The following is a 24513-nucleotide window of genomic DNA, read 5'->3' as shown; positions in this document are numbered from 1 at the left end:
AGTGCAAGTTTATGGATAATCTTCTGTTGTTGACCATGTGAAGAACTATAACTAATTTCACGTTAAGGGGCAAAAGCATTCAACCCTTCCCTGGGAAGGCAGAGAAGAGCTACTCTTTTGGTGGCTCAACATACAGTTACAAGTTAAAGTCCTACCAAGTGACTGCTGTTAAGACAGGAATCCATTGTAACTGTTAGTGTGAGGAACTAATAGCTGTTAGCAGCAAGCCAGCCTAGAAAGACATGCAGCAGTACAGTAACACAGTCCCAGAGTCACACCCTCCAAGGCAAGCTTACTGCTTCAACAGTTAGGGCCGACTTAAATATAAGTGTTTTATGCAATCACATTTCTGAATAGCTTGTTAGGTTACCAGTACCTATAGAATTATGTTTCTCAAGTAAACGGATGAAATTCCAAGATAAGGGAAAAAAAACACCACTTGTTTTAATTCATCTGAAATCTGTCTTCAACAACCCCACACCTTCCACAGTTCAGTGTTACCTCCTACAATGTATTAACCCACAAAATGTGATAGATTAGTAAAACTTGAGAACATTTATTACAAAAAGCAGCATTCCAGAACTGAATTTCATGTTATTTTTAGCTGATATTCATCAGGGCCTAATATATATATACAAATTATTGCTGACAACAGCTTTCTCTAGTGAAGTATTGGTGGTACATTACATAGATAAGATCCTCTGTGTTTGCAAGAAAAATCCAAAAGCTTGAATAAAATCTCTTTCTGATAAATTCTTCTGTTACGTGGATAATGTTTTAATATTACATTAATATTTTCTCTGTGGCAGTTTCACCTTTCAGATTTTATAAGTTGAAGCAGGAACATTCAGATGCAGTAGCTGGCACAGAACTTTTCATGCATATACCTGAAGCTCCTCCAAAACTGCCTTCAAAACAGTTTGAAGTTTCACTCTCCTTTAGCCATTAAAATTTAGAACACTGAAACGTAGTAAGTCATGAAGCATTTTGCCAAATAAAATACAGTAAGAATCTTTCTTGCCAAGTGTCTTTTTTTTATGGGTTGCAACACAATTCATCTGAGAAAAACCTACACCACTAAGAAAATGGAGTAAAATATCACACCTTTTCCATTCACATGGGCACACTGCATATTGTTACCACCATCACACCACTCCAGCTACATACTCCCTTGTAAATATCAGCCCCTCAGAGACATCCCACTTCGTAAGAGAACTATCTCCAAACAAACACAGACAACCAGCAGTGCCAGAAGCTCAGCTGATAGACAGTACATGTGTCAAAGCACAGATATGAGCATATAATCTTCCACATACCCATAAGATACACAATGTTCTGCCTGTGACACTCGCATCATGCAAACTGCAAGAGGAGTTGTAGACACAGATTATGACTTCTCCTAAATTAACTGATATACTAGAAAAGGATGCAAGTTTTTGGGTAAACTATAAATGAATCTAAATTCAGACTGCTATCATCGCATTTCCCCACTAGCACAGCTGTGTGTGCGGTTCTGCTTCTCCTTTCCACCAACAGTATAGCTGAGCAGCTTCCACATACTATGACAATTAGGAACTAGATCTAGCTCAAACAACAATTTGGCACAGACTTTTTAGAAGACAGAAGAAAATCACATCAGCCTGGGTTAGAACAGTTTAAATTGCCACAGAACAACCTTACGAAAGCACAATTTAAGGAAGTGAGAAGGATCTTATTTGTACAATGTACAGAATGTAGCTTAGGAACACTAAAAGAAACCACCTCACCTTCCTCCTCACAACACGTTTTCTCCTTCCCTTCGATCAGTATTTCTGACCACATATCTACACAATTGGACATTTGAATCAACTTATCTAGTCAAAAATTGATGCAGCAAAGACTTAGACTTAAAACAGTAGCTTAAACAACTCACAGGAATTGTGCACTAAGCAAAAAGCTAGTTAGCCCACTTTACACGGACAACTATAGTTTGTGAGGGGGCACAAACGACAGGATTGCCACCTTCTACTGAAAAGACACAGGCATTTAGACACAAATATCCCCTGCAGAATACAGGGACAGCAGCTAGATAGACCCAAGAGGAAAAGGGGTAAGAAGCAGTAACAGCAAAATATATAGCAAGTACATCAACAGCCTCTTTTAGCAGGAATTCTTAGACTATTGAATTTTAGAAGAGTATCAAACACACGGCTCTCCACAAGTGGATTCTAAAATACATCACGTTGCCATTAATTTTACAGGTAAGATTAAAATACAAGATATGCAGACTATAACATACGAAAATACACAGCCTAAGCATTTATATTTACAAAGCATGTCTCCATAAAATCAGTAACACTAACAGACTAGAAGTACTAGGAAATCACTTATTTTATCCTACAGAGGACATTTACTCCTTTAGACGATATCAGCAATTAAAAACAAGTACAAACACCCCCCCAGCCTATACTGATTTAGCTTTTGCAGTATTTTACCTGGATAAGGCATACTCACAACAGAAAAAGAGTCCCAACTATTTAGTTATCAGGCATTCCTACAGTCCAGGCAGTACATAAAAGTGCCTTAAAGTTAATATAATACACACAAGTAGAAAGCACTACTTGAAACAAACTCTCTGCAAGTTCCATACAGTCTAAAACATACTAGTACTACACATAATATTGTGGAATACACAGAATATATCTTATATATAGAATATGGAATATAGAACACAACAGTTCTGTGTTAGAAAGAATTTTACATAAGTAGCTGGCAAGCAACAAGAGAACCTTGTGTTCCATGGCAAAAATACCACTCACAGAATAGCCAACCCATCTAGGCTCATCAGTTGTGCCTTTCAAGGAAGACTCTAAAGTCTTTTTAAAGCTAATACTGGAAACTAGAATTCATAAACTCAAGGAAAATAACAGGAACACCATTGAACTGTTGTTCTGATAACACTTCACAACGTCCCTTTTCCAGAAAAAGGGTTATTCTTCTGTACAAGCTCTAACTGCTGTAAGAGCTCACAACCTGACCACCTCACTCCAACCATCATCATCCTTTGCTTCTCCCACACTGCCTCTTCTCTTCAGTTTACCTGACTGAAGCAATCAAGCCTTCATTTCCATTTAATAACAGAATTGCACCTGACAAAAGACTTCCGTGCTTTAAGACCTGCTAATTTTCTCCTAAACATTGCAGGTGACTTAAAGAAAAGTATCTCTTCTCCATTAAAAACCTTCCATCACCTCTGTAGGCAAATGCAACTACCCTCATGATACTAAAACACCCAGCAGAAACGGATTAAAAATGAATAAATAATGGCTAATTACCCATCTAAATTGGGGGGGAAGCAGGTGGTTTCTTCACACAAAATGCATGATGTTAACAGGAAGAAGTATACAAACAACAGTTTTCCTGACTGTGGGAACACAGTTGTATTATGATGAACGTAAAACGGTAAAGAAAATCATGATAAACTCATAAACTTCTGAGAATAAAAATGGTGTGTCTAGAGGTTTCAAAATAACTTGGCTTGAAAACTTTTGCTTTGCTTTACCAGTGCAGCTTCTTGCAGAAGCATCTGATTTTCAAGCACTCTGAAATGTGAGCACAGGTACTGCACACATTCAATAAATAAATAAAACCATTTCAAACTCTCCATAGTTTGAAGTTGAGTGGTGTAGATAAGGCAATCGTGCTGAAAGTACCTCTGCGTCTGAACACCAAACGTTTACGTTATCTTGTTGAAACTTCAGGCCAGAAGTTTGTGTTTCTTCAAAGTATCTTGCAAGATAAGATGTATTTTACTCCAACCAAAGCACTACAGAGAACCCAGAGCAGCACAGAAATAGGGAAAGGCGGTGATATGCCAAGACATGAAGGCAATCGGGAAGCAAGCTTGTTTCCAAAGATTTATTCAACTTTATTACAGCTTCATAGCTTTAACTTTTTTTTTTTTGCAGGCTTGAATGCGAATGAGGAGCTGTCATCTAAAAGCCACTGTGCGGAACAGCCTCAGGGTACCTTGGCTGCTTTAATACCCACCTTGCGGTAGACTACATTTGACCCACAGTATTACATGGCAATGAGTTATGGTAGGTACTCAAAACTAAGTGTGTTAAATCCTCCCAAGCGACACTCGCCTCGCTCTGCTGCATTTACTGCATGGGACTGAGCGAATCCAGGAGTGATTTGGGCCCTTTTCCCCCCTCTCCCCCCTCAGGGTGCCCGCTTGCTGAGAGGTGAAGCCGCGCTGCCAGCACCACCACGGCGAGTCCCGCCCCTCAAGGGCTCGCCTCTCCCGCCCGAGGGTGGCTGCCGCCGCTCGCTCCTCGAGCAGGGACCACCGGCCATGCCCCGGCCGACCGAGAGCTTCCTCCCAGCTCCCGAACGCCGAGCGCATCTTCGCGATCTCCTGAAGGTAAGAACCACCCCGCGGCCGCACAGCCCTCCCCTCAGAGGCGATTCCCGCCCAGCTCAGCCAGCGGCCACCACAACCTCACCTCCTCCCTCCTGCGAGGAGAAGAGCACCTTCCACATCTCCTGCTTTAGGGATACGGGGGATATCCGCGCCTCAGCGCCTCGCCATGACCCGCCATGTCCCCTCTCCTGTTAGGAGGAGGGACGGGTGTGATGGCGCTGAACCCCCTCAACCACCATGCAGCCACCAGGGGGTGCAGTGCCGCGGGGGGGGTGCATGGCCGCGCGGCCCCACCTCCGCGGGCGCGCTCCTTGCCCCATTGGCAGCACACCGCGGTGCCCGTCGGGAAGGAGGCGGTGGAGGGGGGGGCGCCGGGTAGAAGGGGTCGAGTTGCGGGGCTGTGGCTGCGGGTTGTGCTGTGCGCGCCATGAAGGAGATGTGCGGGTGAGGCGGCCGCGTCCTCCTCCCTCACGGCTCCTTTAGGGGCTTTTCCTGCTGCTGCCTCTGGGTGGTTTGTGAGGGGAACCTCGCTTTTAAAGTTCAGCCTACACCTGTTCCGTGCGGAGTGAAGGGTTCGACCCACGGAAACCCGCGTGGAGTGAAGGGTTCCACCCACAGAACCCGCGCGGAGTGAAGGGTTCCACCCACAGAACCCGCGCGGAGTGAAGGGTTCCACCCACAGAACCCGTGCGGAGTGAAGGGTTCGATCCATAGAACCCGTGCGGAGCGAAGGGTTCGATCCATAGAACCCGTGCGGTGACGACACAGTTCCATGTGGGGTCCTCAGCGTCGCTGCGGTCCGGTCGTCACTTAGCAACAGCGCGGCGACAACACGCAGGACTCGGTCGGGCGCGGAGCGGGCGGCTTGCTCCGAGCTCCGGTGCCGAGGCGCGATGAGGGGTTCCCGCAGTCCTCCCGCGGCGGCGTGGCCTGCGGGGGGGGAATCTGGCGATGCGAGATCGCCGTCCTCGGCGGCAGGGTTGGTTTGTTGTTGTTGTTGTGTGCGCTTCGGTTCGTGCCACCCGCTTTGCTGGGTCAGGAGGTGATCTCCAGTTACTGAGTGGAGGAGGCTGGAGAGATGCGTTTCTACCTGTGCCAAAGCAAGGCAGACTTAAGAGTGGGGTTAAGGATGAGTCTGTGGTGAGCGCTGAGGGTGGTGAAGGCGGCTGCCTGAGCTGTAACACTGTACCCTTACCTGTTGGCTCTCTGGATATGCAGGAGAAACGGCTTGCAGCTTTGTAAAGCTATAAAAGTAGTGGTAAAACCTGGAGCAAGTCCGTTTAAGTTAACTTCTTGTGTGAAATTGGGGTCTCTCGGAACAGAGATGGGTTGGAGCCATTTGCTGTGGTGGGCAAGTTGTAGCAAGAGTTGGCAAAATAGCTTGCCAGGCTGTCATGGGCCTCTTGTTTAAAACGGGAGGTGATGGATGAGTAGGTTGTGTGCCTTGGATGCTGCTTTATGTCTGAAAATCCTTTCTTTGTATGTGTCTGATGCGCTTGAGAGCAAACTTAAGATGTGTTTATTTACTTATTTCTTTTTTTTAATGCCATAAGTCTTCCAGTAAAGCTTTCTAAGTGCCATTTTCCTCAAGTTGTGAGCTTAAACTTTCGGTAACACGAGCAACTGAAAAATACCTACTATAGACTTAAAGAATCTGATACTAATAATATCAGATACATCTACTACTGTTCCCTATGTCAGTCTTTAGTGGAGGAATAAGGCAATGGAAGGCAGATGGTGCCTTTCTGTACACTGGCAGGGTCTTGAATGCTAGCAAAGCCAAAACTCCATTCTTGTTTTGTGCTTACTTTCTGAAGTGCAAGTTGTACAATGCAAGTAATATGTAAAATGTGTGAAAAGCTGATGTTGTAGGTGTTTTAATTTAGATATAACACACCAATTAAACATAGCCTTTCCTTCAGTATTTATTATGAAAGTGATACAAGAAGGAAAACACAAATATTTTTACTTATGAAGTGGAAGTTGACAGTGCCTATAGGTGATGCAAATTAGGTCCAGGGCTAGTAACACTTGTTCTGATGGGAGAGACTAGTTGACAGGACTACAGTACTAATCCCCCTTAGTTCTTTGGAAAACACATAGCAGAAAGACTGAAAAATGAGCCCCTAGAGGGAAATGGAAAGGATGACACCCAGCTGGATGATTAAAAGCTATGTCTATAGTTTGATAAAACTGCCCTGAGAGACGGAGAAATACATCTTTCCTCAATGGAAGAGTAAGGGCAACAGCTGGGAATAAGAATCTGCAATAAGATGTCTTCCTAAAAAAAAAAATCAAAAGTTGAAGCTGTGCTTTGAGCATTTCCTAATCCCATTCCAGCTGAAATGGGTTGGATACCTTAAATACCTATAAGCATACCTGGGCAAGACCAGCTGATATTTGAAGTTGTCTGTATGAGAAGTAGGAAAATACCTGGTTTGACTAAAGGTATAATTAATCCCTTTAGCCTCAGAGTCTGGATGTGGACTCTTTGAAAACTGTGAGTTGTATACACTTTTTAACGTGTCTCTGCCTTTTGCTACTAGTGCTTCTGAGGGACCTTCAGTCCATTGTATGCTTCTTACCTCCTCTCCCACTCCTTTCTCTCTTCTGGTTTCAGCTGGTAGTGCAAAGTAGGGTTTTTTCTCCATTTTTCCCATTCTAATTTAACTTTGTTCTCCCACATCAGTCCTGTGATGCTTCTGATTGCAAGTAAGTCTAAACACACAGGGCAATTGGAGGGTTGGAGGTGAGCATCGTGCCTTGCTCTAATCGGAGTTCAGGGGCAGTAACCTTGTGGGCCTCCAAACCCAGGAGTCCTGATTTAACTGGAGCCTAGCTGGGCAGTGAGCTCGCAAAGCCACACTTGAGCAGCTCTACAAAACAGAGCTTTATATGCTGACATACATCCCTTGCATTTAGGTAAAATGGATGTATGTGCAGTTAACTGAACTATAGAAAATGAATGCTGTGTTAAAAGCATGAGGATTTCCTAGCAACTTCATCTGCATAAACAAAAATGGGGTAATACTGAATTTACTGCATGAACTCTAACAGACTGCTTCATTATATGTCCTTACTCTACAATAAACTAGAATGCCTTCTAGAATGCAGAAGCACAGCAAACACTTTTATACTAAAAGAAACAAGTGTCAGATTGTGTTGTTTAACATTAGCAGGAAGCTGATGGGAACATCCTTGTAACTGATACGAGATTGAAATGTGTCCAAAGCTGCTGTATGTAGTGTTACCCTCACTGGATTTCCAGCCTTTTCTGTTCCTGGTGATCAGTTCTAAGTGATGGTGCAAATAAGTTGTACTCAGATGGTAGCAATTTGGATCTTTTATTATATACTCAAATGTACTTTTAAAAAGTGGTTGTGACTTCTAAGTTGGGTCAAGTTATCTAAAAATCACAATTGGGGTGGTTTGTTTTTTTTCTTTTCTCGTGTGTGTTGCTGCTGGGTAAAAGAGCAGAAGTTGATTTGGAAACTTGTAAGTTGAAGTTGGTTTGTTTGGGTATTTTTTTTTGCTTTTATGAGGTCTTCAGTATTCTGGTTTCTCCCACAGTACTTCCAAGCCGCAGGCTCAATGGCACCATAGAATTACCTCCCCGATTAGTCTGGCTCTTCCAAAGGATATAGATCGCATTCATACTCAGATGCTGATTGAAACAATGAAGCCATTTGGTGTGTTTGAGGATGAGGAAGAGCTGAATCACAGGTATAACAAGGCTAAAATTCATTAACCTCTTGGGGGGGTTCCTGTTTTAAGGGAAACTTAACATGAGTTTTCTTTACAGGATGGTTGTTCTTCGTAAACTGAATAACTTGGCCAAACAATGGATTTCAGAACTTGCTCAGAGCAAGGTAAGGACTTTTTCTATGTTCTTATCAAAGCAGCTGAAGCCTTTTTATTTCTTTTAAAAGCCATGCTGTTAGGATTTATGCTGAAGTTCAACTTCTAACTTCTTAAGTATTGAGTAGAGCTGTAGTAACTGCCATTGAAATAAGATATAAAAGATAATTCAGATCAAGATCCTGAAGTCGTTGGGGAGCTAATTAAATCTGTGAAGTGGCTCTATCAGTTAATAAAGCCAAACCATCATATTGTGGGGTGAGATAGATGGCAAATGGGCACTAATCTTGCCTCAAGCTTCCTACAGCGCTCAGTCTAGGAATTATTACACTAGACTTAGGTGGTATTAATTTATGTGTATACTGCAGGGAAGACTAATAATAGGTCTTAATTTGTGTAAATTAATGAAAGGACTGTTACATTACTTATTATTTTGATTTGCAAGCACTCACTTCAGGAAAACAGTATCTTAGAATAACAGTATATTAGACTGTAATAGTCTGTAACTGTGTATTCAACTGAAAGCTCAGTACAGGAGTGAGAAGACCATGTTTTGGAGGCTGTTGTAGTCTTTCTATGTAGGTCAGTGGATATCTCCAAAATATGCTCGTGTTCTCTTTTCTACCCACAGAATCTTCCCCCTTCAGAAATAGCGAATGTTGGTGGCAAAATACTTACATTTGGTTCTTACCGGCTTGGAGTACACACTAAAGGTACAACTTCCATTCCTTGATTGTATTTCTAATGTTTGAAAATGACTTCCAACAGTAACAGAAGAAATGGAATCTCTTTGTAGGTGCTGACATAGATGCAGTTTGTGTTGCTCCTAGACATGTGGAAAGATCGGATTTTTTTCAGTCATTCTTTGAAAAACTGAAACATCAGAAGGAAATAAAAAATCTGAGAGTGAGTAAATTCTCTACCTGATTGTGCAAATTCTACCACAAGAATATTCATGTTAAAGGCTCATTGGTTGTGAATGACTTACAAGCCAAAATGAAACCCAAAATTGTTTCTGAGCACCTTCAAAAATACTATTTTATGCAGCATGAAAATGCCAAAGTCAACCTTCTGGTTCCTTTCCCCAATGACTCTTTGTCACATAAGAATTTGGGAAGGTGTTAGCTGTATCAAAAAGCAAGATTGTCCTTAAGAGCCTTGCTTTACTCTTAGATGTAGTAAGGAGCTTGGAAATAAGATAATCGTGTGCAGGAATAGGATGGGACACCCTGAAAAGTAGAGAAGTTGAATGTGATGTGGAAAGGTTTCTGTCAGTATGCTTTTCTTTCTGTACTTTAGGACCTCTAATTCATACTTCCCTGGCCATGTTCATCTCTGACTACTCTGCCTGAGACTTTATGGAAGGGATGCACACAGTCAGCTTTCTGTAAAGTTACGGGAACTGTGCTGTGAACATAGAACACTGCTTTGCGATTCTCCTTCAGGCGCATATGTTGTGTACCTTGCATGTAAAACTGAACTCCTGGGAAGCATTTCTCTTAGCCTACCCTTCCTCATGTAGACATTTTGAAAGACTTCATGTGCTTAGCAAATAAGCCTTTTCTTTAGATACCTGAAAGCAGACTTGTAACCGTGCAGTTCTTACAAGTGGTCTACAACATTGAAAACGGTCACATAAAGTAGCTGACAGCATCTCGGGCACATCAGAAAATAAAAATACCGGAGACAAGTACACACTGTCAAATGTGGACAAAAGATTTTTAGATTGCTCTTACCCCGTAGTAACATAGCTTACAGAAATCTCTTTCTTTTCTTTCTCGCTACCAAGGTGAGTACCTTACAACCATAGATACTAATGGCTTATTGTGCGCTGTTCATTACAATACATGATCAGATCCTGAATCTCTTGGCTAACTAACTCTTTAAGGCTGATATTGGTACTGTATTAATGCTATACTGCTTGCAGCTTGTTTTTGTTTGGAAGCAACTCAGTCTTTATAGTGAGTAGTTTAGCAGTGTAAATTCTGTATTTTATCATCATTTAGGAAAAACGTTAAAATAGCAAAAAATATGTTTTCTGACAATTAACCTCTCCTTCACAGGCAGTTGAAGATGCATATGTACCAGTTATCAAATTTGAGTTTGATGGAATTGAGGTAAGAATTTCATGTGTGTTGTGGCTTTTATGTGAGAATTCATTTTCTTGCTTTGGAATAGGATAACTTCCAGGGATCTGTGACTGCTATTTTACAAGATTATTGGTACCTTACAGTGTTTTTAGGAAAACACTCAGTTAGCTGGGGCTGTTCCAAGTTTAGAGTGATCTTCTCAACTTGGGGAAAAAAAAAAGAAAAAAAAAGCCCTTTCCTTTACTTAGCTTAAAAGGAAAGGGATGAGGCATAGGGGGCTTTGTAAATAAAATATGGAATTTCTAGAATTCCATTGGATTTTTTGGCAAATAAGTCTCCTGGGATATGTGTCTATTGTCACAGAATTCTAAATACAAGTGTTAGCCACTCTTTTGAGACTTGACTAACTGTCCCTCCCACTAGTGTGCTGTTTGCAAACAGTACAACATTCTAAGTCATGGTTGGCACTTTTTCCTCTTCAGATTGATCTTCTCTTTGCAAGACTGTCTGTGGCAACTGTTTCTGACAATCTTGATCTCAGAGATGACTCGCATCTGCAAAGCCTGGATATAAGATGTGTACGTAGTTTGAACGGTAAGCATATTTAAACATCTTTAAAGTGTGATCAAGACTGGTACAGAATGCACATTACACAGCCCAAGCTTCTGGACAAGAAACTGATCTGTGTGTATCTGAGGTGGTGGCAAGAAGGCTTAAACTTAGGTATTTCCTGAAGCTCTGTGTTTAGATAGTCATGTATTTCATGTTTCTTTGCTCAGGGAGTGTGCATTGTTACAGTTTGCCACACAAAGTGCTTCAGATGCATAGGTAAAGCACTTGATAAAGACTTGATAGAGAACAGTGTGTGGTAGTTAAAAAAAAAAAAAGATATTTAAAATACCTAAAGCCTAACTTGCTCACTGTTTAACACTGTTCCTGGCTGCCCAAAGAGTTCTGGCTTTTGGAATCCTATAGAAGAACCTTATTAAAAGTTGCTGGCTGCAGTGAAAACTATGAAAAAGCTGAGGGCACCAGCTACCTGAAGTGCTAATGTATATGTAATCCAGACTTGCTTTCATAATTTAAATGATAAACTGTAAGCTCTTGGTCCAGTATAGCATAAAACTGACTTGTACCTGTTCCTAGGAACTTTTGCATTTCAATTTTTCTTACAGGCTGCAGAGTTACTGACCAAATACTGCGTCTGGTGCCAAATCTAGAGAGCTTCTGTCTTGCACTCCGTGCAATTAAACTGTGGGCGAAACGTGAGTGATGGGATTGTTCATGATCTTTAAACTTTTCAGAGGCACCTCATGCTGAGAAAATGCAACTGTTAGAAGTACTTCAGCTTTGGATAGTTGCTTAAATGACAGTTTTTAAACTAGAACTGTCGTTTTTAGTCTGGATTAAAAGTCTGTTCATGTGGTCGATTTGGTGTGGTTTTTAATGAGGGTAGAGTGGGGAGGAGAAGGGATTGACCACAAAACAAGGTGATGTATTGCTGATCAGGAACCTCACTATAGATAGTAAAAATACAAAGTTTAAAATGTAAGGAATATGATATGTAAGGAATAAGAAAATACTGTTCATGCTAGAGCAAGGGCTAGAAGAATGGCAGAACGTTTTTGTCCGAAGGGAAGTTGGAATGAAGTAGTAGTTGTAGTAGTGTGGGCAAATTTCAGAGTAGCAGTGTTTTGGGAATTGGTGTGGTAATGATTCTTTTTCTCATCACTGCAAAGACCAACAATTTTGGCCTCATTGCACTGCAGAAATAACTGTCTGAGCCTGAAGCGTGTTAAGTATTCCACTGGTTGTGAAGTTGGTGCTGTAAATTTGAAGGAATATACTTGGGTATTAAAAGACTACATTTTAACTACAATTTACCTCTTCTAGGCCGTGGCATTTACTCAAATATGCTGGGATTTCTTGGTGGAGTTTCCTGGGCGATACTAGTAGCAAAGACTTGTCAGCTCTATCCAACTGCTTTGGCTTCTACTCTTGTTAACAAGTTCTTCTTGGTTTTTTCAAAATGGTAAGGGCAGTTGTTTGTTTTAACTTGCATAAAGAAGTAACATTTCCAGAAGTAGTTCTTTATATAAAGATTTACGTTGACAATGTTCAGTCTTACCCTGAATTACATGGGAAACTTGAAAACAGTCAGTTACTTGTTTTTTTTCGTATAGGGAATGGCCAAATCCTGTATTGCTGAAACAACCTGAAGAAAACAACCTTAATTTGCCAGTATGGGACCCAAGGGTAAGTAGACATTAAATTCAGAAGCCTTTAAACTTTCTTCTAACCTAAACCGATGCTAAACGGATTTGTTTTAACATCATAGGTGAACCCAGCAGACCGGTATCATGTCATGCCTATCATCACTCCTGCCTATCCACAGCAGAATTCCACATACAATGTGTCTCCATCAACACGGGCGATAATAGTAGAGGAATTCAAACGTGGTAAAGTTTTTTTCCATGCTTATTAACTGGTTTTAAAGCCCCATTCTTGCTATTTGAAGCTGCATTATCTGAATTAGTTATGTCCTGTGAGGTGTTCAGCCCTTTTAGGTAGAACAGGTCTCTGGGAATTATACCTGTTGCAGGCAGTAAGCGAACAGTTTCAAAGTGAACTGCTGTAGTAGACATGCATGGTGTCAAGGGAGTTTGTTTTTTGACCTGTCAGCTAATGTTCAAAACCTTAATGTTAAGAAGATTATATCATGCTTGGCTAGTCTAAAAACCGAAATGGTAATAATGTTTTTCAACCTCAATTGTAGGTCTTGCAATTACAAATGAGATTCTCCAAGGGAAATCGGACTGGTCAAAACTCTTTGAACCCCTGAACTTTTTTCAGAAATACAAGTATGTATGAAATCTGTTGTCTGAACTTCAAATTATGTACTTACTGGTTGCATGGTGAGTTTTAACTTGGAATCTAAATAGAGCATAGCATAATGTTTGTTTTTCAGGAACTGGAAGTAGTGTTATTTAAATTTTGGTAAGTAAGTATAAGGGATAGTATAGGGAAGATAGAAAAACTGTATGTGTTATGCCACTTAAACTGTTTATTAGGAAAAAAATCAACTAGGATACTTGGAGTATAGCAGAATGGAGTTCTAAGGGATGTAATCACTTAATACCGTGCTGAATAGGGGATATAATCTATCTTGTCTGGAAGTTGTATTCTATTCATTTAAGGTAGTTTCACTTGAAGGAATATGAAGTCCTGAGCTAGTATGTTAATTTTCCTTCTAGACATTACATTGTGCTGACTGCTAGTGCTTCTACGGAGGACCATCACTTAGAATGGTAAGTCTTGCTTTAAATGGGGTTCAATACATAATTGGAACTTGGCTCAGTGTTGAACTTTATTCCTGTTACCTGTATTAACAAATGAAGTATAAAACTGAGCAACTAGGAATGGAATATAGCAGCAAGTTGAGTAGACAGTTGACCAGCAAAAGCTAAAGCTTTTTTCTTTATGAGGAGAAGTAAGCAGAAATCCAAGTCATGATGAGAAGGAGCAAGGAGGGTTTGTGTGTGTATGCCTAAAGGTTTGATGCTCTGTCTTACGTGGAGAAGCAGATGCATGAAGTCTAAGAAGACTGCTTACCCAACACCACTTCAGCTAGTAGGAAGATGTTCCTTGTTGCAGAGACTGAAGCAAACAGATTAACCAATGTTATCAGATGTGTAATGGACACTGTAGAGCCTGATCCTCTATTGACTTTACAGAGCAGTGGTCTCCAAACTTTGATTGTGTACTCCTATCAGCAAAAACTTCTAAACATGAGCTTAAAATATATATATACTTATTTACAAGTTACATACACATAACTGAAGTTATAATACTTTCTTCCTGTGTCAACTAGATCCTTTTGATTATTAAAGGAACTATATTTTTCAATTTGGGAAGAGAGTAAACTTTTTTTCACTGATCAGGGATTCTTCTGCAGGAAGAATTGTGTCTTTACTTGGTTGTAATAGAGCAGTTGTGCTTGAGCCTATTCTGAATTGCTCTTGTCCTTGATCTTTGGGGTAAAAAGGAGTTTTGCTGTATTTCAAAATGCAGCCAAAGGTGCTGGTACCTGCTTCTTGTTGACGTTTTCATCATAGATTATAGGTTGAAATATTGTATCTGAGCTGTTAAGAGTACAAGTTAAACTTGCTTATTTCTGTCTTTGGAGATGTCAAAGCTCACATGTTACTGGAAACATCTTAAACTGCAGTGTGTGCAATATAGAAATCCAGTAGCTTACTACTTAGTGATTTGTTAGCTTTTCTGTATTAGCACTGTACTATGAAAAGGCATGTAACTCCAGCGCTGGATACAGTTAAAAATGAGTAATTATCTCTGGTTCTTCTTAGGATTGGCCTTGTTGAATCTAAAATTCGTGTCCTGGTTGGAAATTTGGAGAGGAATGAATTTATAAATATGGTACATGTGAAGCCACAATCTTTCCCTGGCAACCAAGAACTCTGTAAACGGTGAGTTTCGCTACTTTTCTGAGATACAGTTTGGCCAATGTATTATAACTTGTTCATATTCACCTTGGCTTATCTGGGAGGTGTTCAGTGGAATACCTATTATTTTGTAGGTATATGCTCTGACAGGCAAGGTTCTGAGTATGTAAGATCATTTTAAAGAAGGGAGAACTTCAGAGAGAAATACTCTGAGATCTTAAATGTGAGATGACTAACCTTGATTTGCTGTGTACAACTGAATTGTTTTGCTTAATCCCTTCTTGAGAATAGATGCTAGCATCCAAATAAATGGTCTCTGTGCATAAATGATATGATTTGTGAATCTGTCTCTTTAGGGATGAACATGTGTCAATGTGGTTTCTTGGAATTGAATTTAAGAAAGTGGAAAATACAGAAAGTATTAACGTTGATTTAACTTCTGTTGTACAGTCATTCACAAGTACAGGTAAGCCTATATTTTGCTCTGGTCTTGTAGGGTTTCATGTTTGTGATTGCAGTGGGAGCTGCTTCACAAAGTAAATTGTGCTCTCATCTGATATTAGCTACTGGGTATTTCTACAGAGCAACACACAGATTAGCTTTAAAGTTAAGTTCACCTTGAAGCAAAAGTGGCTACTACAGTCATACCCTGTGCACTATATGTGAAATAACGGTTCTGCAGATCACAGTGCAAACACTCACAAAGGAACTTGAATTTATTTTGAAGCAACTGTTCATATTGGTGTGGGCGTCTATATTTAGGCTTTTATTAAATTTCTAAGCCTTTTGTTGCATGACCTTAGTTTGATTCCCACTCTGTGTTCATAATCTGGCTTTCCCTTTACACTCATGATAGGTCTGTTTAACAAGCTTATCTAAGTGTGACTGAATTCTGTAATAACTGCTGTGCTCATATAGCATTTTCAAGTTGCATAAAGGGCTGTTCGCAGGTGGTTAAGAAAAACATGTTGAAACTGCAGTGATTCTGGTAAGTCAGAGGTCCCTAAAATCCAGTCTTACTTTCTTGGGCAGATAGAATTTTAACATTTAGACTACTGAGAAGTCAGCTGATATTACAGAACTGTTACCAAAAAAAAAACCAACCCACAATAATCACTGTAAATGTCAAATAAAAAATTAATCTGAATCTGATCTCATCAGCTGTGCACAATTGGGTTGATTCAGAAAGTCCTCTAAATTTTTCTAGTTTTTCAACCAGAAAAACTAATCTCCTTTGGGTTAAAATCAGCTCAGATGTGAGCTGTGTTATTAGCAAACCACAGCTGTAGCTGAGTACATAACAGCTATATAAGTTCAAATATGCATTCATGTATCTGGTCTGTGCTAGATGTGAAATGGGCATCTTAGGCCACAGTAATCTTAAGAGTATTTGGGATGCTTGGGAAGCATTTTGTGTTCAGTTAGGCTGGAGACTTCTTGCTCTCTGGGCTGGACAGATTAGAGGCTTGCTCTTCTTAAATATATATAACTGACAAATACCTAATGCAGACATCCTCACTAACCTACAACATCATCCCATGTTAGTTTACAGGCAGGCTATCAACCTCAATGTGCTAAAAGAAGGAATGAAGATAGAGGCAGCTCATGTGAAGAGGAAGCATCTCCACTACTTTTTGCCAGCTGAAGCCATTCAGAAAAAAAAGAAGGTATCATAAAAATCTGGCTCTTTTGGCATTTTTCTTTTCTTTAATAATTACTTGAAGACTTCATTATTATATTTCTAACTGTTGTTTCAGCAAAGTATGCCAGATATTGGTAAAAATACCTGTGAGCGTCAGTGCAAGAGGATTTCTGCAGATGGAAACTGTTCGGGCAGTTCCAGAGACACGGACTCCAGAACTCCATATCATTCCTCTGTATTACATGAGATAACTAAAATGGACACCTACCCAACTGAGACTAAAAGGTTGGACTGTAACCTTTGAACTGGAAGAACCTGCTTTTAACTGGGGGGAGGCAGGCTAAAGAAATCCTTGAGACATTAACGTACATGAACACATAGGAATGAAGAACTGCTTGATACTAGAGAAATTATTTGGACTTGAATAGAAATCCTCTTAGGTTATTGAAGTGTGTAACTTGAAGCTGGAGTATTTTATGTGTAGGTAAATGTTCCTTCTTGAAACCAAAAAGGTATAATTAATGCGAAGCAGTATTAAGCGCTAATGAAGTGCTGATCTTGATCACAGAAACACTGGAGCTGCTGCTGACTTGGAGTGGTGTAAGGACTTGGTCAATAAAAGTGACTGTCCCTTCCTGGGAAGTCTGTCCATAAGCTACTTCAGCACAGGAGGAATATATAACCTTGAGAGTAACAGCCCAGTGCTTCCGGATGTCTAATGCCTGCTGTGCTCAGACAGTTCGGTACTATAGGATTATACACAATTTGATGCACATATGGGTAGAGCAGATCCATTCATTAAAACCAGCACAAGTGCTTAATATTCAAAGCTGGGAAACAGTACCAGTACATAGAGACTCACTAAAGAAAATGCTTCAATTTAAATTCAAGGTCTAAAGTCCAGCAAAACAGGGGAAGTTCAGATCAGATAGAAGGAAAAAGTTTTTTACTGTGAGGGTGAGGAGGCACTGGAACAGGTTGCCCAGAGAAAATGCTCCATTCTTGGCAGTGTTCAAGGCCAGGCTGGACAGGGCTTGAAGCAACCCGCTCTAGTGAAAGGTATACCTGCCCATGGCAGAGGGTTGGAACTGGATGATCTGAAGGTCCTTTCCAACCCAAACCGTTCTGTTTTTCCACAAAAATGAAGATCTCATACTAGTTTGCCTCTGATTTTGTGTTGTTTAGTAGAGCTGTGACAATGGGTTAGGAAGGTAAATGTTTGCCTTGCATAAATGTTCTGGAAATATATGGTATTTTGCAACTAGCAAAATACTGTATATTTTATAACTCTGGTGCCTGACTTTTACAGAGCCACTGTCTATCAGAAATCCAATACTACTAACAACAGAGAGAAGATACCTCTTGGAGCTGTGCCATCAACATCCATGAGAATCTCTATGCCTGTTACCGACTCAAGTATGTATCGAAGTAGTGGGTGGAATGCAGTCTTTAATTTCATGGCTGAACTCTAAAACCTTGTTACAATCCTGCAGAAATAGAGACTACACTCGGAAGACCGACATCAGCACCTATAACTGGTTTCACCATTTCAGAACATAACACAGTTCCTAGAGTATTACCACATTTTGACCAAGGGCAGCCTGAATTAGCTCGGACTGCAGTTACAGACCTGAAGACTACTGCCTCTAAACGACCTTATTCACCCTCTTCAACCGGAGATGAACGACCCAAAAAAATAACTGATGGAGAAAAGGTGAGGAAGAGGGGCTGGGTCAGGGAGGTTTGAAGTAGTGTTAGTTATTGATGTAGAATGAATGAAGTTGCTGAGAAGAAATGCACATATACATTCCCAGCAGATTCAGAAATCTAAATTTAAGTGTAATAATAGTTTGACTAGGATATAGCTAGGAGAAATTGTCTTGAATATAATTTGAGCAATTGGAACAAGACTGCTTCTTGTCTGGTAGCAGGGTCTCTAAATGTGACTACACTGATACAATACTGCACTGACCTGAACTGCCTCATTTGGAAACAGTTTTTAAAACAATTCAGAAAAAAAGCTATCTCAAAATGAAGAGTATATGAATGTATAATTGTAAAAATACTAGCTAATCTTGTTCTGGCAGATGATATTTGAATGCATAGTGGTAGTTCTGCTGCTTTAGAAATCAGCAGCCTACTTGCAGGTTATCCACTGCTCAAATGACAATGTGGAGTTGCTTGTTTAAACATAAATCTAATGCTTTCACAAGAACAAGATTTAATGTTTTATTGCTATATGTAAGTCTCCTTAAATACCTTGACCTCTCTTTGAGTCAAAGAACAAGTAGAGAAACCTCGAGTTGGATACTTGTAAAGAACCAAGGTTTGGGTAGTAAGACACATGAAAGGCTTGAGATTCCTGTGTGATAGTGGTAGCCTTCTCTAAATGTTGTTTTAAGAATGGCCACTGATACATTCGCTGTGTTGACTGAAGCTGTACCCAAATATGAAGGTAATTTCAGTATAGCACTTATTTTGAATCTGTGTATTCTGTTCTTCTAGCGAACTGGACAGGACTCAGCATTCAAAGATTGTGGCAACCCAGAAGATGTCATGAGAGCTACAGGAAATGTAATTTTCAAATGTTTTTTACTCAGACTGAGAAGCTGAATGGGCTGTTCTAGTGCCTAAACTACCTCACAGAAATACTCTACACATTTACTGATGTGAACAAAAATGTGCTTTTTAATGTAATTCTCTTCGGTTTTCATTTTGCAAGAATTACACCTATATGACCTATCTTTTTAAATGCTGTTGCTAGATTTGGTAGTATCTAGCTTCTTGCCATGCTTGAAGTCACTCTTTTTTTAGCCACTTGATTCACTAATGTAAACTACAGCTACTAAAAGACTAAAGCATTTGGCCTCTCAGAGGGAGGATAAAGAGCTTTAGTGTAGCTTGCTACTGAAGCATAAACTCTTGAGGGCACACCCTCAAATCAAATGTGATGTTGTTGGTAAAGAAAAGGTTAAAATAGCTGAAACGCTGTATTTGTGTTTATAGGGCTTAAAATACTGCCTAATAAATCCCTTCTGGCTTTTTTCTAGGACTTGGTTAGAGGAGGAGGAAAAGCCATGCTTGCTCCAGGCATCAGGACAGCAAGATCACAGGTATTATATATTGTGTCTGTGTATGCGTAGGTAAATCAGAAGTAGAATTTTCTTTTTTTCATATAAAGACTTAAATGCTATTAATCTCTGTAAACTTGGGGGCTCAAAGTAGTTACAAGCTTTTGCGTATCATGCTTTCACCAAACTGAATAGCTGAACAATGACCTTCAGGTATACTCACAAAAGTGAAGCCAAAGCTTCCAAGTTATTAAACTCTGAAAACCACATTTCCTGGCTCTCAAACACTGGCACAGTTTATTTCCTCATTTCCTTTTTTTCAGGAGCGAAAAGGTCTGTACTCCTTGCAGGTCTTCCATAAGGGGCTCTTATTATCTAAATTATTGTATACTGATTTCTGTGACAAGACTTGGAAGCTTTGAAGTGTATAAGTGGCCAGTAGAGACAGTCGTGATCCGTGGTTCTGAGAAGAATGATGGCTTCCTCTTATGCTCTTATGGAACTTGCAACTTATTTCCCCTCCTCAGGAATATAATTATCTCAGTTGATGTCAGGAAAGAAATGTGCAGAGGGGAAAATGCTTTTCCTCTGTCAACTGGTGATAACAACTGGTGTGGTAAACAGAAAATCCATGTACTGTACATGACTGCTACTGCTGAACCCAGGACAGAAATATTTGGGTTTGGGCCATAGTGTTTTGGTACATAACGAATGTTAGATTCAGCTAGGAAAGGGTTTATCTGCTGCTACTTCTGAATTAATGAATTCAAAACTTCCTTTTTTTTTTTTCCTTTTTCTGTTTTTGTGGCATCTTTTTGTGTGTTTTAGAGGCTATCCAGTAAAGAACTACCAGATTCTTCATCTCCTGTTCCAACAAATAGCATTCGTATTATTAAAAGATCCATCAAACTTACCCTTAATGGGTAGCTGGTTTCTCTTCGGGTGAAGATGGAAAGCACTTTAGAGATCCGTATTATCAACATGTATTGTAGTTACAAACAAGAATATGGAAGGTCACTCTTGCCATATGCAACTGGCCAGTTAAAATCATGCTCTTGTTTTATAGCATTGTTCAATGCTTTGATGTACTCTTTGCACATTCTTGTAACAGTTTATACTTCCTAGTCTTTTTTAAAGTCTTAATTGTCACTAGCTGAAACAGCTTTGGAGAAAGCCACAAAAGTGACCTGTCCTGTGACTTGGGATTCAGAATGCATGTAAATAGGGTTGGTTAACTAGTCACTGCAACCACATTCTGAGTTCAAGTGTATGAATGTGCTTGTATTTATCTGTGCTTTCCTAGTTCATGTGCATCCATTGTTCTTATCTTAAATTATTTTCCCATTTGGCACGTTCCCTCCTGCGCATCTGTCACAATGGTGCTCAGCTTCCTCAAGTGGTAGCTTTCCACTGTCTAGCACAGCCGTGCACTACACAAGTACTGCCTCCCATGGAGGCCCATAAGTAACTCAAATACTGGAGGAAATGCAGCAGAGGATGGTACCCAGGTATAGAGTTGATGGACGTGTCTCAAGCCATGTTATCTGATTTTTGTCTTTAAGACTGCTCCAGCATGAAACTTGATGGGTCTTTTTATTGTCAATGGGTAGTAAAGCTAAAGTTGGAACACACAGCTGAAGATGCACAGCTGAGGCTGGTGTGACACTACTACCTACCTGCCAGCTGCAGTCTTGAAAGCACATGGCATGCAGAAAGTGGCTTCAGATAAACCCTAAAAGCTGTTCTGAATGGGTACATGAAAACTTGTAGTAGTCTGGTTCTGTAATCTGCTAACACTGCTTACCCAGTTAGTGCATCAGGGTTTTTGAGGGGTGGGGAGAAATTCTGATCATAAGAAACAAACGTTATGCTATCTCTCTTGCAAGTTCTTTGTAATTTGGTGCTTTTGTAGATGAAATTGTATGTTTTTTCCAGAGTATTTTTGTATATGCTGTAAAATAATATCTTTCAAAGAGAAATTTAAAATCTTCAGCCTCTTTTTTTTTTTTTCCTAATGTAGATGGGATCTGCTTAAAAAGCCCAGGCAACTCAACCAAGTGTGAGGCCTGTGTAAGGGGGAGCAGTGCCATAAAAAACATCCCACAGAATGATAATGTCATGGTAGAGTAAATGAGGAGCCCAGCAACACTGCTTCCCTGCTTCTAGGATTTCCAGGTTTTGAATTCATGCCCTCTGAATAGTGCAGTTTGAGAACTGCCTTGACAGCTGAGGTCCCAGTTAGCTCTGTGGACAACAGAAAATGAGTTGCTTGGATTAAAGAGCAATTCTGAGCTCTAATCATCTTCAACATCCACCAAAAAAAAACTAGTGTCAAGACTATAAAGGCATAGAAGGAGGCATATATCTTGCAAGTTCTCAATTCTCTAGCATTCCCCCTGTTACTAGTAATCCAAATGTGTGGAGAAAGTGATATTTATCACAATATATTTAGGGTTTTTTTCCTTATTACTTCTGATTTTCAGCTTGCTTCAAGTGCAACTTATCTCTTGGCCTTAGTGCATTTGAGAGGTCTTATTCTTCCCTCCAAAAAGATACCCCAAACTTAGGCCTTAAGTTTACTCACAGGTTAAAATTAAGAAACAGTACCCATGTTACTTCAGTGGCTTTTAGCAGAACCAGTTTATAAACTGGTTTTGTGACCTCTATTAAAACTAAGGTATTGAAAAAGTGACAAGCCTGTGTACTAGAGTATGTATATACAACTTCAGCACCTGTGTAAATAAAAATCTGACATGAATTTGAAGGAATTAAAGCTGAAGTAGGTGATGAGAGAAACAGCAGAGCAAATACGGAAAGTAAGTGTTAGAAATAGCCTAGAACCTTGTAATGTTACCATGCTTTTAAACTGCTTCTTCCACTTGAGTATTCCAAGACTGTTATGGGCTCTTTTGCCCTTGACCTCTATGTCATTATGTGCATTTATGCAATTAATCTCCTACTAACCTAGCTAATAGATAGAAAGTATATGCCTTTACCTAGATTTTTTTCTCACTCTTGTTTTGCAGTTACCTTCTAATTGCTCTTGCTTTTTATTTCCCTCACTCTTAGGCTTTTCTGAAGAAATTTTAGGAAGAATTTAGATTACTAGTTTCTCGGATTTGATTCGGCATACTTGAGATTATTTTTTATATTTTACTACTTGGCCCAGTGCAGAGTGACATCACTGTTCTGGAGTTTCCTTGGATGTGACAACCTTCAGATTATGCAGATTAGTTTTCATTTATTTTAAATAAAAATACCTTGACTGTTAAGCTTTAAATGTTTTTCTTTGTTTATAGAGCAAGTTCTCTGTTAGAGTGGCTGAAAGTTACTTATGCAGCAAGACTCAATGAGGGGAGGCTCTTTGATATCAGACTTCCTGCAAGCTTTGCTGTTTTTTGGTTGCTCTGTGTGTGTGTGTGGCTTGGAGGATGGAACCACCCAGAGGGCTGCACAGTCAATCTCCTTAAAGAGCAGCAGCTCTGTACTGAAATTGTGTATGATTAGTAACTTTAAACAAGAAATTCTATTGCAGAAATTAACCTTTCCTGTGGTTTCACTTGTTAGGTACAAGCAAAGAAACAGTTAATGTGAAGTCACCTCCATTTCTGCTATTGCAATGGATGTCCCTGTAGAAACAGAGAGAGAAAGTAATACTTTCTGCCATAATGAGTAAAAAGCAAATGGGGGGAAAAAGAAGTTATCTTGAAACTGTTAATCTTGACTTTGTGAGGGAGGGGGCTTATTATGCCTGCCTTTATGTAATACTTGGTGACATAAGCTGTTTAGCCTAAATAACACAAGCAAAAACTCCTAGCTGTGTTTTTGCAATTACCTCATCACACTTCTTATAAAGAGGCTGGTCCTATGCTTTATTCCAGTAAATGAAAACCCAGGGCTGTAGTGTGTTAGGTATGTGTTACGTATGTGTAGTGTGTTACATATCTGAGCCCCTCAGCTGCAAAGAACCCCCTCATGCTGGAAGCATTCATGCCCTGTCCCCAGTGGGAATCAGGTGGCTGATTCACCCTCATCTGAGGCACCTCATCTGAGCAGTAACCTCCTACTGTGAAAACAGGTGTGTTTCTTTCCCGAGGACCATGCCAGTGGGTGCTGCATGCCCTTTCCCCAGCAGGGTGAAGGGAGCTGTGGCCTGGGCTTCCCGCACTGGGGATGGTTTCCTGCCCCAAGCCCTGTGGTGGGGGCAGGCTGGGGGCTGAGCTGCGTGTGCTGTGATGGTGCTGACATGCAACTGCACCACTGCAGTGTGCTGAGGGCTGCTGTGCTCTGACGTTGGGTGGCTGGGAAATACCTCTGCCACCCCTGCCCACTAGCCTGGAGGTGTTGAGGGGGGGGACCACAATGCCACAGCCCCCTGCTTCCCGACCAGCTCTGCTTTTCCTCAACTCCTGCTGGGCCAGGCTGGACTGAGCAGTATACAGCGGGGTGTTTTCCAGCTTGGAGCTGACTAATGGGCTATAGCACATTCCTTACTGCCTCCTAACATGGGGTTCCTGTCCCTATGGCTGAGTGTTTCTTCAGTCATTGACACCTCTGAGCATGGCTCGGGGCTCCAGGCTGCTGGACTTTGTATATTTCTTTCTGGAGGGGATCTTGGCAAAACAGCAGCCTGGAGGCTGGTTTTTCTCTTTCAACATAAAGCCTATTGGCCTCTCAGCTCTGTGACCTTCAAGAAATTAATAGAAAATCAGACTGAGACTGCTCATTCTGGAGCAGTTCCTCTTTGCTGGGAAGACCCTGTCTGAATCATCCTGCTCTCTTCACCTAACCTTGTTTCTTATTCACGCTTCATCTCTTCATTCCATCTGATCTTGGGTCCTTGCCTGTCTTCCTGTCTCTCCAATAAATCTTCCTTTCTCACCTAAAACCATCTTCGCTTCCTCTGCATTTGAACTGGATGGGACTTTATTCTGTGTTGGTAGAATGAAGAATCCCAGGAGTCCTGAAACAAGAGGAGAAATGA

The 24513-nt window shown here is 40.5% G+C and overlaps 1 protein-coding gene and 2 long non-coding RNA genes across 8 annotated transcripts in view; 2 read left to right on the top strand and 1 right to left on the bottom strand.

The window, feature by feature from the left end:
* Window positions 1-4561, bottom strand: part of LOC130597330 (uncharacterized) — a 57581-nt gene extending 53020 nt beyond the window's left edge. For 3 of the 4 annotated variants that reach the window (XR_008971726.1, XR_008971727.1, XR_008971728.1), the window contains exon 1: window positions 4488-4561. This is a non-coding gene — a long non-coding RNA (uncharacterized LOC130597330). The remainder of the gene's footprint in view (window positions 1-4487) is intronic. The other variant, XR_008971729.1, reaches the window with a different exon arrangement.
* A 253-nt stretch (window positions 4562-4814) lies between these two features.
* Window positions 4815-13224, top strand: PAPOLG (poly(A) polymerase gamma). 2 transcript variants are annotated; one of them, XM_057405773.1, is made up of 12 exons: window positions 4815-4849; window positions 7976-8128; window positions 8208-8274; window positions 8895-8976; window positions 9060-9169; window positions 10327-10380; window positions 10836-10947; window positions 11529-11618; window positions 12247-12385; window positions 12537-12609; window positions 12692-12812; window positions 13130-13224. In XM_057405773.1, exons 1-12 carry the CDS (start codon window positions 4833-4835, stop codon window positions 13222-13224), a joined length of 1113 nt encoding a protein of 370 aa, XP_057261756.1. In that variant the 5' UTR covers window positions 4815-4832. The 2 variants fall into 2 exon arrangements, with proteins under 2 accessions (XP_057261756.1, XP_057261757.1); XM_057405774.1 differs by lacking the exons at window positions 12537-12609; window positions 12692-12812; window positions 13130-13224 and having other exon boundaries at window positions 12247-12389.
* A 4772-nt stretch (window positions 13225-17996) lies between these two features.
* Window positions 17997-22644, top strand: LOC130597329 (uncharacterized). Of its 2 annotated transcripts, none has more exons than XR_008971725.1 (4): window positions 17997-18172; window positions 18964-19045; window positions 19528-19571; window positions 22599-22644. It is a non-coding gene; the product is annotated as an uncharacterized LOC130597329 (long non-coding RNA). The 2 variants fall into 2 exon arrangements; XR_008971724.1 differs by lacking the exon at window positions 22599-22644 and adding an exon at window positions 20358-21515.
* Window positions 22645-24513: the final 1869 nt, after the last annotated feature.

This window comes from Pezoporus wallicus, unplaced genomic scaffold (genome assembly GCF_028554395.1).
Source record: "Pezoporus wallicus isolate ANWC-B61680 ecotype Strahan unplaced genomic scaffold, APGP_CSIRO_Pwel_v1 contig_6714, whole genome shotgun sequence".
Classification (NCBI taxonomy): Eukaryota; Metazoa; Chordata; class Aves; order Psittaciformes; family Psittacidae; genus Pezoporus; species Pezoporus wallicus.
The sequence above is the reverse complement of the archived record's forward strand: the minus strand, read 5'-3'. Positions and strand labels throughout refer to the sequence as shown.